We start from the raw sequence: 18,342 nt of genomic DNA, 5'->3' as shown, positions 1-18,342 counted from the left end.
GTTGCATTTTCTTCATATGCACTTTCTTGGGAGAAAAATCCATGTTTTTCTTTTTTTTTTTTTTTTTTTTTTTTTTTTTTAATGAAAAGAGTAATCCAACCCTTACATACATCTGTGTTGATTTTTCAAACCAGCACCCAGCTGGTAGTTGTGTCCAGAGACATTCTTTTGGAGTTTAGAAAGGTAATGCATCTGACTCAAAAAAAAAAAAAAAAAAAAGGAAACAAAAAAACTAGCTTGGATCACGTGCCAAAACATAAACTAAGCCTTACTGAAAGTCTTCTGTTCACTCCAATCATTTTTCCTCTTTTTAATCACCAGGGGAAGGCTTTATGGATGCATAATCCCCTACAAAGATACACTCTTTTTCATCCCTTTCGCAGGCTCTTCTTACATAGCTGCCCTTTGTCTAATATGCCATGGTAGGAGCACTCTGGTGATATTGCCATGGTTCAATTCCTTCCCTTGTGTCTTGCCCTGGTAATCTTACACATGCTGAAATTTCCATGTGCGTAGCTTTCTGTTGCCATTCTGCAGTGCTGTGTTCCTGGTTTGTTTTGGCAGAGCAAGCTTGAGTCTTTATGGCACAGTGAAATATTCCTCGATGCTATATAATTCAGATTGAATAAGGAGTCTGTATAAGGCACGTGTCTCAATATATATATATATATATAAAACCACTAACATTGTTAATTCAAGTCAAGCATCTTTTATATTTAATTTTTGTCTTCAAGTAACGCTTTGTTTTCATGTTCCCTTTCTTTGGTTTCGTTGGGAATCACTCCATTTTCCACGTCTGAGTGCTGCTGGATACAGTTGGTCAGGACTGCAGTGCTAGAAGAGATCTCAGAATTACACATCTTCTCTGTCTCCTCTTCCTTTTTCTCTTCATCCAAAGAACAGTTTCTGAAGGTCTCATAAATTTTACGCACATCCTCAGGGATGGTCTTTTTGAGGTCTTTGTTTTTCCTTTTGGTCATCTTAGCAGATGATCCAAACTTGTTAATGATGTTGTCCTCTGATGCCCCCTGCCCGTGCTTGTTAAGCTGATCCGGCCCCTTAAGGCGCAGGTTGTTAGGCCTATTGTTGATGCTTTCCTGAGAGGAGGCCTTGAAGCGCCCTGTTTCCAAGGTAGCAAAGACAGAGCGCTTCTCTGGAGAGAGCATGTCTAAGGAGTGGGCTCGCTGGTCCAGGCCCAGGCGCCTGCGCTCCATGCTCCGGATGGTGGCTGCCCGTTGAAGTTTGTCATGGATCTCCACACTGAGCCTCCTCCGTGTCTCTCTGAACTCAGCTGTCACATTTGCTTTCCACTCCGCTGCGTGGGCTTTTATTTCTCCAACCTTTACAAGAAGAAAGAGAAATTATTTATTTAAAAAAAAAAAAAAAAAGCGCAGGAAAATGAAGCTACAGTCTTTCCTTTAGAACAGCAGCATAAACACTTTCTTCTTTGGCACATAATCAGAGAGTGGTCCCATCTCCACTGCATCCATCTCTAAACTCACCATCTCCACTGCATCCATTTCTAAACACATCAATTAGTGACTAGCGGATGGCTTCTGTGGCATATAACTTGTCTGCCTGTGTCACACTTTGCCACCCCAAACACATTTTATAGCTGTGTTACACAATGAAAGGTGTTCATGCTAATCCCTCCTTGATAAAAAACAAAATTCCTGATTCGTAAGGTCAGCAGTAGATGGTCAGGAGTGGGCAAAATTTATCACATATAATTAAACCAATATGCTTCAGAGCAGCACAACAACCAGTGCAGCAGTACAGTAATGTATCTTCCCATATTGATTATGGATGGAGCTGTTCAGTCCCACCAAAGGTCCTGTTCAGGGCCACGGAGTCACAAAGCAGTTAACATTCGAAACGCTCATGAAATAATTTCAAGTGGCCCTCTGACTGAGCCAGTCTAGAGTTTTAATGGAGGTTTCCATTGCACAGCTGTCCAAATACCACTCTCTCAAGTCATCTGGAAGAATTTTCAAAATACATTCTGAGAAATTACTAATCATTACCTCTTCTTGTGTCTTCTTGGACAGGACTCTTAACCAGTCTCCAATCATACTCAGGACAGCAGCAAAGTAGGCAAGGCCAACAAGGATCCAGAACCACACTAAGGGTTTATACCACTCTCGGTAATGTATGTCAGCATTTCCTCCTGAAATAAGCATATACTTATGCTTAGGAATTGTAAGACGCCAAAATTCTGACAAAATATCTGCAATTCTGAGAAATGTCTGAAAGTATTTAACTCTTGACAACATCACTGCACTTCTGATAATAGACGAGAAGCCTGTCAGATGGGAGGAACACAGTCTGTTCTTAATTTAAAACTCTTCAGAATTACCTACTTTTCTGCTTCTATGTGACCTGCCAGAACGTCTAGTAAACACTTTGCTTTATATCAGTCATACTCTGAAGCAAGTCTGAAATTCCTGCTTTAATAGTACTTGCAACAGCACAAACACCTGTCCAAGAAAAAGGTTAAATACAGCTAGTCTTCCTTATACTATACTTCCTTATACTGATACTTCCTATATAGATGAAGTGCCTGCAGCCTGGTAGTTAAGAAACTTTACAGATCAACCCCTTTAGGCTATAGAATTTCCAGACTTTTTGGTTTTAGCTACAGGATTGAGAGACCTACGTGCAGAAGAAAGATATGTAGCTTTGTCTTCCCTTTTGTCCAGCCTTCCAAATCAGGACATCTGACTGGAAGCCAACCATGTATCAGCCCTGATAATAAGGAGATACAGTATACATCTGCTTGGGTGTCATTTAGAGGGGTGCATTCTCTGGCCAGTGACTTGAGAGGAGATATAGATCAAAGCAAGCAACAAATACCCTGTATGTTCCTCATGCAAGTCTCGAGATGAGCTGGTTAAACAAGAATGAGACATCTGGCAAATCTAATGGACTACAAAGAACCTAAAATAGGTGCAGTAGCAGCCAGGCTGCTGCCTACTACAGAATAAAATAAACTTTTCCAAAAGACAACAACCATAGCCTCACTTTTGAGACTCTCAGTCCTATCACCGTGCTATGTGCACTGCAAGAAGGAGGGCCAGTGACAGCAGGCAAAGCCCTGAGTAGAACAGAGTGAGCAGCAAAGAGTCTGCAGAGCCCCATGGGCATCACTTTATCCTTCAGTGCAGGCAAACAAACACCACCTTGGTGGTATTTGTGTAAATCTCTGCCTGAATAGCAAGGCTTCCAGGAGATTCAGGCAGAGGATTGCTTATTTCCTGGACTCTAGACCTGGTTAGGCAAAAGCTAGACAGCTACTGATACCTCTGTGTGACTGCAGAGAGGTTTTAGGATTTTTGCCTATTAAAATCACCACACAGCATAGTTTGGCATTTCACCCTTTCCTTTTTGCAATCTGAGACATTGCTATGACTTTAATTTTATCAAAACTCAATATGAGTGTAAGTATGGTGTTTGAACATCTCCACGGAAGGTCAGGCATTTGAGAATTGAAAGGGACCCAAATATTGGTTTTGATGTTAATCTCTCCCCATATACTGAATGAATCACACTCTTTTTTCCAGTCTTTAAGAGTGTGAAACAATGGGAGGTGGTAACTGCTGTTGCCATGGTACAAGCCTCTTCTGATCATATGTGTCCCTGAGGAAGCTTGCTAGGAAACAGATTGTCTAGGTCTCTCTTACAGAGTAATCAGGTGACTGACAAAGCATGAGACCACTTTTTTCAGCCTATCAGACATTCTGTTTTTTTCAGGTTTCATCTACAATTGTATTTCTAACAGTAGTACAAAAACTCACTGGTTTGCCAAGAGCTGGGAAAACGGCATAGCTCTATTGATGCTGTTTTACCCATTACAATGTAGCATTTTTGATTTGATGTTGAAGGGACAGAGATAGTGAGAGATTAAAGTGACAGAAAATAAAAGGGACAGAAAATCTCTCTCAAAGTCAGCAATAAAACACAAATCTCCTGGTGATCACCTGCCTTAAATTCTTATCATGAAATCGCCTCTGAAGTTTTCTTATTCAGGGCCTTCCATTTGATTTTTGAAAAATCTTGCTTGTTATAGACACCCAGCTGTGGATTATATTCTCCTAATCATATTGCATATAGAACAATTTGACATTCAGAACTTTTTCACTATTATATTATTAAAGAAAACAATACTGACGTGTGATATGATTAAGAAAAACATGGTAAATTATTTTTATTTCATACCATGATACCACAAAGATAGAATATCAGTGAACTTCTCTATACATTTAAGTGGTTACAATGAACCAAGCTTATACAATCACTTCTTTAACTGAATGCTCATTAAACACTTTTTTTTCTTCATATCTGGGTCTTTCTTTGTTCTGTGCCTTTTCTTTTCCTCAATAATTCATGTCCTCTATACCACTATGTCATAAAAAAAGGATTAGTCTTGTCTACAAACAGACTTATCTGCAGATCTTCAGCAAAGAGAACTTTCCCCATCCCTGTAGTTTTATTTGATGTTTTTATCTCATTCATGCTTTGTTGATTTATAGAAAGTAAGAAAACAGCATATTATGACTGTAACATAAGTATCTTAATGCCTTTAATTAGGACTGCTAAGAGGAATGAGGAGTGGAGGTCATGCACTGATGGGAAAAAAAATCCACTTATTTTAACTACCTTTTCGTTAGCAAAGCAATTGTGTGAAAAGAAAACATCTCTCGTCTCTCCAGCCAACTCTCTTGACTCCCTCTTTGGAAATTGATGAGGGTGGATATTTATAGTTCCTGCTGGTACTGTATTAATCTTGGAGAGTATCCTCCAAGCACTAAGATGCATACCCCATTAGTCCTTCTCTTCCACATTAGCTTTCCTTAATAATTTCTGCCAAGGTTAGAGAACAAAATGCAGTTTTTGAAATGCTGCAGCTCCTGTAGTAGCGGCCCACCACTGAGACTAGGGATTTCTACAGCCCTGTGGCTCAGCCCTACTTTGCAAAACCTTCCTCCATTCATCATTTGGGCTACTTCCTTCTGTAGTCAGCCTCAGATTGAGCCCTAATGGACTAATGCAAATCTTGAACTCAATGGGAAAGTAATTTGACTTGTGCATAATTCACTGCAAGATAAAGGAAAATAGGGCTTTCCAGGCTCCTGTTATCTCCACTGCCGAAGGCTTGTAATCTGCAGATGGCAAGGCACCTAGATCTAATATCAGCTTGGTGTCCTACTGCACAGTAACCCCAACAGAAACACCTGGCATCATTTCACTGGAATATAACACATTGTGAAACGCCTCCTCTCCATACCAGAAAACGAATTTTAAGAGCCAAGGCCCTCCTGCACAGCATCTGGTCTTGAAGCTGCTCACCTGCTACAAAGTCACCGAAGCCAATGGTAGTCAGAGTAACAACCACAAAGTAGATGGACTCCAGCGTTGTCCATCCCTCGATGTGTTTGAAGATGACTGCAGGAATCGTCACAAAGACGATGCAGCCTGCCAGGATGAAGAGGATAGTAGAAATCACCCGGATCTTTGTTTGACTCACTTGCTTTTTCTAGAAAAAGGAAATAACAGAACAATAATTTTGAGTGGATTTTAGGTCTCTATAGCTTGTGAATGGCAGACCAATCATGCTGGTGTCACCTGGTAGGTCTCTTGCTGTCTTTTGTGAGCTTGTTAGGAGGAATACAACCCTCCTTCCCTGTTAGTCGGAATCCTGCCCAGGTAATACTGAACCTCTATGACTGGACCCAGAATATCATGATTCCCATTTTCCGTGCACTAGGCAGTGACTAATCTACCAGAAACACCACCTGGAAAAGCATTTCTGAGCTTCAAAGAGGTTCCAGTACATTAAAGTTCAGGTTCAGTATTTAAAAAAAAGTGCACATTCCCACCTCCATACATGTATGTGTACACCCCCACGGCCTTGCCAGCTCCAACCATTCAACAAGCAAGACAAAGATTAAAATGAAAATAAACCCTTCTTTCCCCCCTCTAAAAGGCTGAGATTTTATGTAGAAATAATTCATGCTTTGGGTTTTCTAGACTCAAGATTTCCAGCTTTCATTCACAAATATGAAGGTTAAATCTCCTTTTCAGAAATAGAAAGCTGTATTATTGGTTTACTCCAGAAATAAAGGATTTCTGTCAAATACCAAAGAGCCTGAGATAAAATTACCTATGTAAATCCACATTGGAAAGCTCTTGAACAAAGAGTATGGATGTTACTGGCTGCTATAAACTGAATAAAAATTTAAGCAGTTTAATTGCAATATTTTACACTCTTAAATAATATAACCTCTCAGTGTATTTAATATAAACTTAGATTTTGTTGCCACTAATATTGATGAAAGCCTGGATTGATAGAATTGACTCTGGCAGATTTATTTCAGATTTTCTCTGCTATAAATAAACTCAACATTCAATAAAGTTTCACGAGAAACCTGGAAATTACTTGAAATCTTAGTGTGGATTAATTACAGTGGCAGTGCAAATTCTCTATTTATCCTGGAAAAGCAATGTGGAGTTCACTGTAAGTCACATATATCCAAATTAGTTTTCCAAATCAAGCATCTCCCTTAACCCAGAAATGAGATCTCATTTCAGATTAGGACATTGCCTAGACAGGAAATAAGATCACAGAAGTTATCTTTTCAATATACAGAAGGGATATTGCCTGAACTGGTTAATATCTAACCAGTTTGGACTGTACTTTCACTAAAACAGGAGCATTTCTTTTAGAGGTGCAATGTTAGACCATCATTAGGTACTTCTCTGATCTGGAATGCATTTAAAACCAGGTAGCACCATAAATATGTCATGTCTCATAGATACTTTTAGTTCTGAAACTGTTTAAGATGATCCCTACATTTAATTTTTTATTTTTTATTTTTGTGTCTGTGCATTGTTTTCTGTGCCTGGATGAACAAAAATAGCTAAACAGGATTTGAAATATAATGCCATAAATAAGAATAATCAAATACAAGGCATGGAAAAAACAGCCACTGAAGTATCAAGGGGAAAAACAACAGAAGAATATAAAACCTGGCTTAACTTCTAATTTCTTCTTTTTCTGACAATTCATTCTCAGCAATTTCCTAAAATACTAGCAGATGATCTAGCTTCTTTAAGAGGTATGGACACATATTCACAATGGCAGGATTTCAGACTTTGTGTGTGGTGAAGGGAAAACAGCTGATCACACAAATGTTACATGGTATCTTAGACTGGCACCCTTGCTTTTTGTCATTGTGGATTACAATTTAACCAAATTGTTGTTTATTTATTACTTTGGCCAAGGTGACTTGTCTACTTCTCCTAAATGCTTCAGCCTCTTGATATATAACAATTAATTACCAGACACTTTGCTACAGTGGAAGTTAAGAGGCAAGTGTCACTTGGGAATCCTTGGGCAAAAAGTATTTTGTAGCTACCTAGCACTACTAGTAAAGTAAAGTTATGCATAATAATCCTTCCTCCATCCTCAGTACAGTAACATTAAAATGCATTTCAGAGTGTGTCAGGATTGTCTTGCCTCACGAGAGAAACAGGAACAGAAAGAATGGCCTGCAAATCAATACCAAATGTTCAGGACATCCCCTTGTTCATGGGTGATAAATTCAGCCAAAGGTTGTTGCTTTTTTTAAGTAAAAATGGTAATGATGTTAATGGGAGGATCTGTAAAAAGGCCTGACTCACGGTTATTGTGCACCTCAGTCACTCACACAAAAGCAAAGCAGTTGAGGGTCTTTCTTTTTTTTTTTTAAACTTTCACTGGTAAAATTGAAGTTAGAAAGTGATGCTGAATGAGGGACATCATTTTTAGAGGTACTGAAAAGAGCAAAAAAGGAAGACTCAGAAGAAGACTTACTTAATGGACAATAAGAAATGAAATGCAGGACACAAGTGAAAAGAGGGGTCTTTCTGCAGTTAGACATGCATTCAGAGGACATTCACAGTAGAGTCTAACTGCTACAGATAAAAAAATGTTAAGGCAATGTAATTACTCAAAGAATATGTACATTGTAATAATGGCACATTAAACAAATGTAAGCCACTGCAGTGTTACAGGAAGTCATTATTAAAATAAATAAATAAATAAATAAATAAATCATTACATATCTATATAACACTAAAGGTTGAGAAATCTGAATAGGTTCATACAAAGCTCTCTTTTAAATAGTATTTTCGGTCTGGACCCAAACACTGACAAATAGCTTAGCAGCTTCTGCTATGCTAACCACGTCCTCTGAACCCATTTTTTTGCATAAATACAGAATTTTCTACAGGTGTCAAAAAGAAATAGTACAAGAGGCCTTTCTCCAGGAAAAGTAGCTAATCTTACAGTTGCTTAAGTAAAATAAAAACATTTTTAAAAGAGATGTCTTCTACCTTTATTTCAGATTTATTTACCAATAAGTTCTCTTCACATTGATGAAGCAGATTATTTATAAGACATTCATCAAATATAAATAAATTAGTGCCTGCTAATTACAGCAATTTAAGTTCATCTACAGCTAATCATCTGGAAAACATTAAAGAAGGAATCTAAGAATTAAAACTAAGAGTTTTCTGTGATATAACCACCTACCAGAGGTCACTTCCATTTTTCAATGAAGGTGCTGATTTTACTCTCAAGGTGACTAAGAGCTAAAGTGGCAACATCACCTATGTCATGATGCTCATGTTAATTTAAACAACCTACTATCAACGTGCTCTAGTGCCAAGAGGGGCGAGGACAGGCATTCTCATGAAAACACCTTTATCAACGGAATTTAGTTCTTATGCATCTTTCTCATTAATAAGTGTGACCCCAATTTCTCCTTATTTTCTATTGCATAGTGGGTTTGGTCTTATCCAATAATTTCAGGAGTTAAAATAAATCTCTTTTTTCTTTCTTTCTTTTCTCTCTCTCTGGTCCAATAGTTCAAAGCTAATGTACTGCATTCTTTTATGTCTCCTGCCCTTTTCAGGTGAATAAACTCAGGTACAATTTTTCTGACCTGATGGTGGACAATAAAAGGACCGAATGACATTTTTAAGTTCACAAAATGAGACCACATGGATGATACACATTCCTCTGAAAAAGGAAAAGGAGACATTAAGTAGGGAATCAATAGATGCTAGTCATTTATCAGACTAGACTACATGCTAAATATGTGGAACATCTATATATCCATGAACAGCATATTTCAAATATGCTTATTCCAAGATTCTGTAGTGCCACCTCTCATCTTACAGAAACTCCCCTAATATACAGTACTACTTAACCAAAAATAGTACTGGAACATTTGCTGCTTCACAGTGAGCTCAGATGGTTTCTCCATCTTCCAAACATTTTCTTTCCTGAATTGCTGACAAATATTCCCAAGACTCTAGGCAAGCTGGTTACCTTTTTGGTTAGATGACCAATGGCATATTTTTAGACATAGTATAATGTGCCTGCATGGAGCATGCTGTCCTCATCTCTCCACAAGGCTCTGCATTTTAGAGCAGACACTTTTCAAAGAAAACACATTTCCTTTGTTCCTTGCACCTACTCTTAACTTTATGCCCTTTCCCATGCTGCCAATTATTCGTGGAACAGATTGTCTCTGCTCATGCACTACTTAAACAGCTTGTCTTCTAAATCACCTTCTTCAGATCAAAATGTTTTAACGATAGGAAACACAGCCTTTGTACTCAAACCATAAACCAGAATATCACATATATTGATTCAAAAATGTTAGATATGTCCTTAGTCAAAATATTTGCTGAGTTGGTGTAGATGGTGCAGGTAGTCATAGGCTCACACTGCTTGTCTTTCAGCTCAGCCAAATGCAAGCCAGTCCTGGTCCAGAGCCTGGCACATGCTTCAGTAAGGTGTGCTGCCCTTCTCAACAGGCTCAACAGGAAAGACTGGCACAGCATCAGGCTCACAGAGCTCCTGGTGATCAGGGGTATGGTCACATCAACCTCCTTGCTGCCTAAAGCAATCACTGTGGGTTTCATCCTAGGTCCTTCACATTCACAGTGAGACTGAAATGTATTTTAAATATCACTGACTTGGAGATAAGGTCTAAGAACAATATAACAGTCTTTTGTTGTTCTCTCTTCTATGAACACGGCTGGTTCCACCCACCACAGAGCACTGCTGAGCCACTCAGATGAGATGGTGGCATCTCCAGGAAAGCGTATCTAAGCAAGGGCAGAAATGCTGGACAGGCAGAAGATGAAGGAATAGAGGAGAGAATGAGGGTATAGCAAGGTCAGGGGAGTGGGAGCTGCTCCATGGCAGCGTAGGAGGAAGAGTGAAGGAGCAGAGGAAAAGGACACTACTGTATCCTCAGCCCAGCCCCTGTGCCACTCGCTGCTGCACTGGAGGGACTGACCATGACCCACAGCTACAACATGGGAGGAGGAGAGGAGTCTGGAGTAAAGTGAGCCTGCAGTGAAGCTACGACTGAAAAATTGGGAGAAATGGCACTTTGAATTTTTGTGAGCTTTTTCATTTCCAAATACTCAACTCCGTGTTTATTTATTTATTTATATTAGCATATTTATGTTCATTGTCAATAAACTAAGTTAAACTCCACAAGTCAAGTTTGTTTTGCCTATGACAGTACTTGGCAAGTGATTTCTCTGTCATTATTTTGACCCATGAGTTTTCTCACTATTGTTCTTCCCATGTTCTCCCCATCCCACTGCGGGTAGGAGAGTGAGTGAGTGGCTGTGTGGGTGCTTGCTGTCAGCCAGGGCCTACTCACCTTTCACTCACATCAGTGAAGAATACAACACCCTTTGAAAGCACAGCAGCAGAATTATAATACATTTTAAAATACAGATGACATTTCAGACACCTCCAGGAGTTATTAACAGTGGTTTCAACCATTCCACTAGAGATGGCTCCCCCTATGCTCTAAGCAGCTCTCTTGGTACCTCAGTGTTATTTTAGTTCTCATGTTTTATAAAAAATGCTGCTATTGCTGCACAAAAAGGTGCAGAATCCATCCTGTTTCTTAACTGTAGTCAGTAGGGGTGACAGATATAAAAAGCTGTAAGCACTCACATTTGTTACTAAGCTTGGTAGAGACAGTCCTGAACTCATACAGGGCACAGGTCAGAGCAAAGAAGGATTTTTATTTTATACACTGCTATTTTTCCCCATAAACCACACTTCTGCAAAGGTGTTTGTCTAGACCCAGATGGAATAGTAGTAAGTAAGTAGTAAGCTTCTGACAGAGCAGCAGATATCTCTAATGTCATTTTTGTAAATCTCTAGACATGGATCTTGCTGCAGTCATAATGTGAGCAAGCACAATGCCATGAAAATACAGAAACACTGGCTTAGAAATTTTCTAGGACTGATATACCAGTTTCCAATCTTCTTCTCTCTATAAAGCACAAAGGGCTTTCTGACATGCACCAGCTAATTTCTGCATGTTGCTCATTTTGCTACCAGAGAAATAAAAAATAACAATAATAATAACAAACCCCTGGTATGGCTGAGCTGTATTCAGTTCAAGGAAAAAAAAAATAGTTGAATAAGAGGAATCCATGTAAATATATCCTTTTCACAGATACTGGAGCAGACAAAAGACAACAGAGATTCATGGCATAGACTTAAGGCTGAATTTGTAATATGCTGCTCCTTCCTTCCCTCCTTCAACTCCCTTGTGAGTTATACCTATATTCCCTGCTCCCAAGGAGTGCAAGAATGGGTTAAAAATAATTGTTCCACATCACCTCCCTGTACCTGAACGGATTTTACCTTGCCATTCCTCGTGACCCTGATTTGGATCAGTGTTGATCAAAATGCTTTCATCTTGTTCATAAGTGAAATTCAAAGAAATAAAATGTAGTTATGATTGTGCAAAGAAAAGTGTCACATATCAGCAAAGCTGTATTCATGAGTATATGCTGAACATCTAATTAAGAAATGCACTGAGAGACAGAAAGAAAATTAGTGTACCTTGATCAATGAGAGATCTAGTTATCTATAACACGACATGACTATTTTCAAAGACTTAGCAAGTAGAAGAAAACTGAACCTCATGTTAGAAAAAATTCCTCTTTGCAGAGTGGAGAAATTCAACATTCATTTTTTTAGCTCTATTCGGGCTTTCATTTTTTGTTTTGTTTGGGTTTTGTTTTCCTTTCTTCCTTTGTAGTGGAATAAATTCAGACTCCTTCATACTGTGGAACATTTCCCTAGTGATTAGGACTGTAACATCAGCTGGAGTGGATACTTTTTTGGACTAGATACTGAAAGGTTAAACAGTGGCCTTTTAAAACAGGAAGTTGATCTTCAAGTATCAGACAAAAATATCTGATAGTACTATTTCTAGACTGCAGCTTTCAGTTTCTGCTTAGCTTGGAATGACTGGCTAGGCAGCCTTCCCTTGCCCTTCAAAGACAGGTACAATTGCACACATCGCTCTCTGCAAGAAATTCTTGCAAAAGCCTACAAAGCACATTTTGCACTTACCATGATATTTCTTACACCTATTAACAACACAAACATTGCAAGTTTGAGAAGAACACTATTTGTGACTAGCCAAGTAACCAAAGAGCGTTCTCTCAGGTTACTAGCCCACGGGGAGTGAGTTTTACTGTAGGTGGGATACAGATCCCAGAAGAGTGGAAGAAAGGCATGAGGAGGAAGGTAGAACAGCTCCCACTGGGCAAAAACATGGAAAGAGTGGAAAATGTCTCACCCCTGAAGAGTCCATCACAGCTCTCCCCCTGCTCCTCCCTGCCACTGCAAAGGTAAAAGGAGGGCAGGGAGCACCTTCAAAAGGAAAGGTAGCATGAAGGGTGCATCAAACACTCACATGGCTCAAAACGATTCTTATTGTCACAATGACACACTTACATGCCAAGGGAAAATACAAATCCGTCAATTAAATTAGGGTAGTTTGGTGGTTCGTAAGATAGCTTGACAGTCCTAAAAGATGAAGGTTGAATATGTAAAGCAACATAACACTTAAATTTACCACCTCCATGCCACATGTTCATAACATCAAAGCAGCATCTCTTAAATGAAAAGCTAGCACAGTCCTCCTACCTAGGATGAGGCACCATGTGTAAGTACCCTTGTTAAGTAATTGTTATCTACTGCCTTTCAGGATCTATCACTTGCCTCATGCTCAGTCTCTGATGCTTCGCTCAGGGCTGTCCACAGGAGCTCTGGAGGATATTCTGAACGTTAACTAGAATGGCTCTAGGGGAGATCAACAACCATCGATTTTTGTGTTGCAGTTGCATTTCTGTCTTGCTTTTCCTTTATTCCCTATGTTGCAAACTTAAACAATCTTGCAGAGATGGCAACACTTTCATCAAAATCCAGGCACACGTGATTTGGTATTTCAGCACTGCACTGTCAGAGAAATTTCCATAGCAATATGACCATAACTTTAGGCAATAGGAAAAGGAGGTTATTCACTACTAAAGCTTAGAAGAGAATTTAAATTTGAGGTTGGTGCTTGGAAAGTTCACGGATTCTTTGGCATTAATCAGCAACTTCCATTGGACTATATTATTTGCTAAGCTTCATACAGAGCATATAAGAAACCCTAGCTGCTCAGTAAACCCTTAATCATGCTTTCATCTCCTGTTTGTCTGGTGTTTCATGAGAAAGAATTGCTTCAGACTTGCACGGTTTATTTCCAGTGCATTTCACTGAAACTAAAAGTTATGTGACTAATACTAATTTTAGCAGGAGGCAGGCAGGTATAGTTTCACTTTTTAGAATAGTGTTCCTGAACATTTCAAAACATAAACACCACTGAACTCATTTCGCTAATTAGAAAACTGGGACTCAGGCTCTGCATGGAAATGCAACTCCTTATGACTGCTTATACTGAAAGTGTTCTGAATGCTAACTTGGTTTCAAACTGAGAAGTGACAAAGATTGACCTTTGATATAGAGAAAAAAATAGTGCTCATCTGTGTTCACCACAAAAAAAAAAACCAGAAAATAAACAGATATTATAAATAATCAGATAAATAAACAGGAGCAATAGTTAACAAAAGGACAGAGATCATATTCCACAGATTATCCCTGATGCACATAAAAAAATAGCCTGAGTATGTTAAACAGTGGAAGAAAACTCCTTCCTGAAAACTTAATTCCTCATTATTATATTGTTTTTATGTTCTTAAGGATGATAAATTAAGTCATCATCTACAGATCAATCCATCACCCATAAAAGGGTTTGAAAACCCTTTTTCCCAGTGTCAATTGCCAAATACTCTCTTACTTTGCTCCTAATTTTTTAATTGCTAATCGCCTGCTACACCTGTCTTTGGTTTATTCATTATTTCTGTGTAAACAGTCAAACAGGTCCTAAAGTATTCTCTTTCTATGCCTTTTCAACTACCATCAAGCTCAATACCTCCTGGGGCTCTCTTGAGAGGTAAACTCATTTCAAGACCTTTCATGATCCTCTCTTTGAAGTTGCCTCAGGCTGATGCTATACTTCTTGCAAACCCTCAGACATTGTAGATAAACGCAAAACATTTAAAAGATCTTTCAGAGATGTCAAGATCTGAATTTACCTGTCCAAGTTATTATTAACCCTTAAATTTTATGCCAATTTTCAAGACATTATTGACTTGAAGAATTAAAGAAAGATGTGTTACACTGCTAGCTCATGTCAACTTTAGACATAATATACTCACTGCAAAAGACCACATGAGTCAACAAAAGGTCTGCTACACTTAAGTTTCTTCCCTTGAAGTGTAGAGTAGCTGTAAGCATCACTTACTGAATTAAATACCAAGTTAGAGGGCATAAAATGTCAAAAGCTGGGAATTTTTAATTAATTTTTTAGTATAGCATACTATCTTAGGTCTATGCAGAAAGAGATACTTTCTTAAAACCCAAATATAATGGAGGGGTAAGACATCTGAAGAGTAAAATCAGTGTATTCAAGACAGTGGCTGAACCAAATAAAGAATTCAGAGACAAATTTGGCTCTGGTTGATGAGTAGTCACCACACATAATGAAGTCACAACCTGCATCATCAGTTGTTCTGTTCACCCAGAGGATTATTTTTTGCTTGGATGTTTTACTGGCACTGGAGCATGAGAATTACTAAAGCAGGTGATGATCAAAATCTAAACCAAAACTTCTGCTATCTTTCCATCACCATAATTAAAATACAGATTAGAAACACAAAAAAGATGTAGCCTGCAGTATCTCAAGGAAAAAAGTATTTCAGACACAGGCATTGTAAAATTACTATGCCTGCTTTTCATACTTCAGTTTAACTTCTTAAGAGCCTTCAGTCACACTTCTGCCATTGCTAGATATACTCCAGTGAAGTGTCCAGATGGCCCTGTGTCTGGATTGCTTTGCATCCAGGGAAAGCAATTAGAACTACACTTGTAAAGGAGGGCATCGAAGGAGCCCAGGTGGAAAGAAGCAGAGAAAGGACTACATTTGTAGAGAACAGAGAGAGATTAGCAGTTCTGTTTGTAACAGGCATGTTATTGACAAACCAGAGGAAAATGCAATCAGAGTTTTCCAAGCTGGAGCACACATCTTGACAATGAAGCCCTGGATTTCAAGAGTGCTTATGCATTTTGACTTAAACAGTTGTTAGACAATACTTTTTGAAAGGATCAAAACATTCTTCCTCACCACAGCCTATTGTTTCTGCATTGCTGAAATTCTTTATCAAGAGGATGGAGGGAGGAGTGCACCCATCAGAACTGGTTCACAACCAGTATCTCCAGTGTGGTGGGAGATACACTGTTTAAATCTCCATACGCTTCAAAAGTCATGGTCCCAAAATCTGTTTCCCTGAGGAGAGCCCGTCAGTCAGCCTTAGACTGCAAAAGACAAATTATCCCAAAGAGTCCAACATCTTAGCACTGACTGTGTTTTTAAAGATGGTTCCTTCTGGTCTAAATAAAGTTTGATGAGGAAGACAAGCTGAAATAAACAGAGGCAGAGTATTTGCAGAGCATGGTGCATCCTTGACCACCATGCTAGCTGCTGTATTTTGCTCTTCCAAGCTGCTCTTTCTGCCATGCTCTTGGTATAGAGCCTACGCAGTTGCTGCAATTTGTGGACTCTTACAGTACCTGCATTCCTTAATTTCACTTTTATCATAATTTACAAATGCATGTCTTCAAGTTTAAAACAGAAGAACTGAAAATGAAATTAAAATGCTCATCATATTGGTGAGGCATTATGGATGTATTGGTAGCAAGCACTAGAGTGCAACTACATTTTTTATTATTCTTATGTGGTAAAGATAATTTTTAGCGAAATATGTTTTATTGAGATTATGAAAAAAAAACACACTGGCTGCAAATCTCTTCTGTTAGTGTTTGGCTATGTATATATCCATAAACTTAGTGTTAAGTAACTGCAACATTCAGATCTGGGAGCAGATTTTATTCTAAATTACTCCCAAATTTCACGATGCTAAGATTTGAAATGTACATTCAGGTGCATACCTAATTAAAACAAACACCACACCTACATACATAAACTAATCCTTTGTTGACATACAAGCACCCCTTTTTTAACCTTGCTCAGGAAAGTGTGAATCTCAGATGGACCTTTAAGGTGTTACAGGCAAAAGAACAGATCATGAGCTGAGATTGTTTATATGCATTTGTTCTGTTTTTGTAAATCACTGCTGTAAACCACTTCTTTCTATCTGTACAAGCTCTCACCAGATAGATTACTTTTTTCCCTGAGCAAAACAGAAGTAGCTTCAAAGACCAAATTCCCAGCTTGTGAGAGAGGCACAGAATCACAGGAATCAAATGAAAAATATTTCAAGTCAGCATACACCATGCTCTGGATAACCATTCTCTCCAGGGCTACATCACCTCTGGTCCTTCTGTAACAAGGTCATCTTGTGTGTGAGGAAAGCAATTGCATCATTTCTTCCTTTAAGTTTTCCTGCAGATATCTAAGTTCATAAGAAATACTGCTTCTGCTGGTGAAAGGGAATTCTAGGAATTATGAGGGAAAATTCCCAATTCCATGTAATCACAGAATCATTTAGGTTGGGAAAGATCTATAAGAGCATCAAGTCCAACCATTAACCTGGCACTGCCAATTCCACTCCTAAACCATGTCCCTGAATAGCATATCTACATGTCTTTTAAATACTTCTAGGGATGGTGATTCCACCGCTTCCCTGAGCAGCTCATTCCATTGCTTGACAACCCTTTCAGCGAATACATTTTTCCTAATATCCAATCTAAACCTCCCTTGAGGCTATTTTCTCTTGTCCTGTTACTTGTTACCTGGGTGAAGAGACTGATCTCCACTTAGCAGTTGTAGATAGCAATAAGGTCACCCAGGAGCCTCCTTTCCACCCCACCTCCCTCAGCCACTTCTCACAAGACTGATTGATTATGCTGATATGGGGTTGGAAGGGAAAGTGCAGAATGGGGTCTCTGTGGGAGGACCCTGGGCTGTGGAAAGCCCTACAGAAGAAGAGGTAAACGTGGTACTTCAAGGAAATATAACTCAAATAACTTCTCTGAGTAGCAAACTGCTGACATCTCATCAGTCCTGCACTGGTGTCAGATAACAATGCTACAGTTTTGATGTGAGCCAAGGGAAAGAAGGGGAGGAGAGAGAGAGGAGAGATAATAGAACCAATGGATGGACAGAGGGGAGACTAGTTAAAAAGACTGTATTTTTAAGTGTTCCTCCTCTGCCCAGTTACTCTCTCATACAAAGTTTCTTTCCCAGATTGTGTTTTCCATTCATTTTTAGGGAAGGTATTGGTAAAAACAATTTCTGTCACTTATACAGTAAGAAAAGAGACCAAAGAAGCCAAAAATTTCTAAAAAGGAGTTGAATCTCTGAGAGAAAGACTAGCTAGGGTAAATCTCATGTATTCAGAAAGACAAAACAACAAAGTTTAGGAAAGGTAGAGCTTTGGCAATTGCTAAAAGGAAGCTTTTCACCAGCGCAGAGTGGACTACTCTCAGTCCTCTCCCCCAGCCTCGTTTGATAACTGAGAACTATTTTTCCTAGGACTATTCTGAGGTTAGGTGATGCGTACTGCTGTCTTTCAGAAAAAAAAAAAAAAAAAAAAAAAGCTGTGGATCACTTTCATACCACGTGTCTTAAAAATGGAGCAAATTGGACAAGAAGCCAAACAGCCTCCCTGTGTTCCAGGAGGAAATAATCAGTGACTTACTGAGCCACCTGGATCCACACAAGTCCATGGGTCCAGATGGGATCCATCCTAGGGTGATGAGGGAGCTTGCCAAGCCGCTCTCCATCATTTACCAACAGTCCTGGCTCTCTGGGGAGGTCTCAGTTGATTGGAAGTTGGCGAATATCACACCGTTCCACAAAAAGGGCTGCCAGAAGGACCTGGGAAACTACAGGCCTG

The 18,342-nt window shown here is 39.1% G+C and overlaps 1 protein-coding gene across 6 annotated transcripts in view; it reads right to left on the bottom strand.

Annotated features, from left to right (window-relative positions):
* Window positions 1-44: 44 nt before the first annotated feature.
* The window catches only part of KCNK10 (potassium two pore domain channel subfamily K member 10), a 65,242-nt gene continuing 46,944 nt past the window's right edge, over window positions 45-18,342 (bottom strand). For 5 of the 6 annotated variants that reach the window (XM_027906041.1, XM_027906040.1, XM_027906043.1 and 2 more), the window contains 3 exons: window positions 5,347-5,533; window positions 2,025-2,167; window positions 45-1,340 (listed from right to left, as the gene is read on the bottom strand). In XM_027906041.1, coding sequence (XP_027761842.1) covers window positions 717-1,340; window positions 2,025-2,167; window positions 5,347-5,533 — 954 coding nt within the window. In that variant the 3' untranslated portion in view covers window positions 45-716. The remainder of the gene's footprint in view (window positions 1,341-2,024; window positions 2,168-5,346; window positions 5,534-18,342) is intronic. The other variant, XM_027906045.1, reaches the window with a different exon arrangement.

Source organism: Empidonax traillii, unplaced genomic scaffold, assembly GCF_003031625.1.
Source record: "Empidonax traillii isolate 1590-97213 ecotype Southwest subspecies unplaced genomic scaffold, ASM303162v1 scaffold1241:size257926, whole genome shotgun sequence".
Taxonomy (NCBI): domain Eukaryota; kingdom Metazoa; phylum Chordata; class Aves; order Passeriformes; family Tyrannidae; genus Empidonax; species Empidonax traillii.
This window is presented reverse-complemented; position numbering and strand designations above follow the sequence as displayed.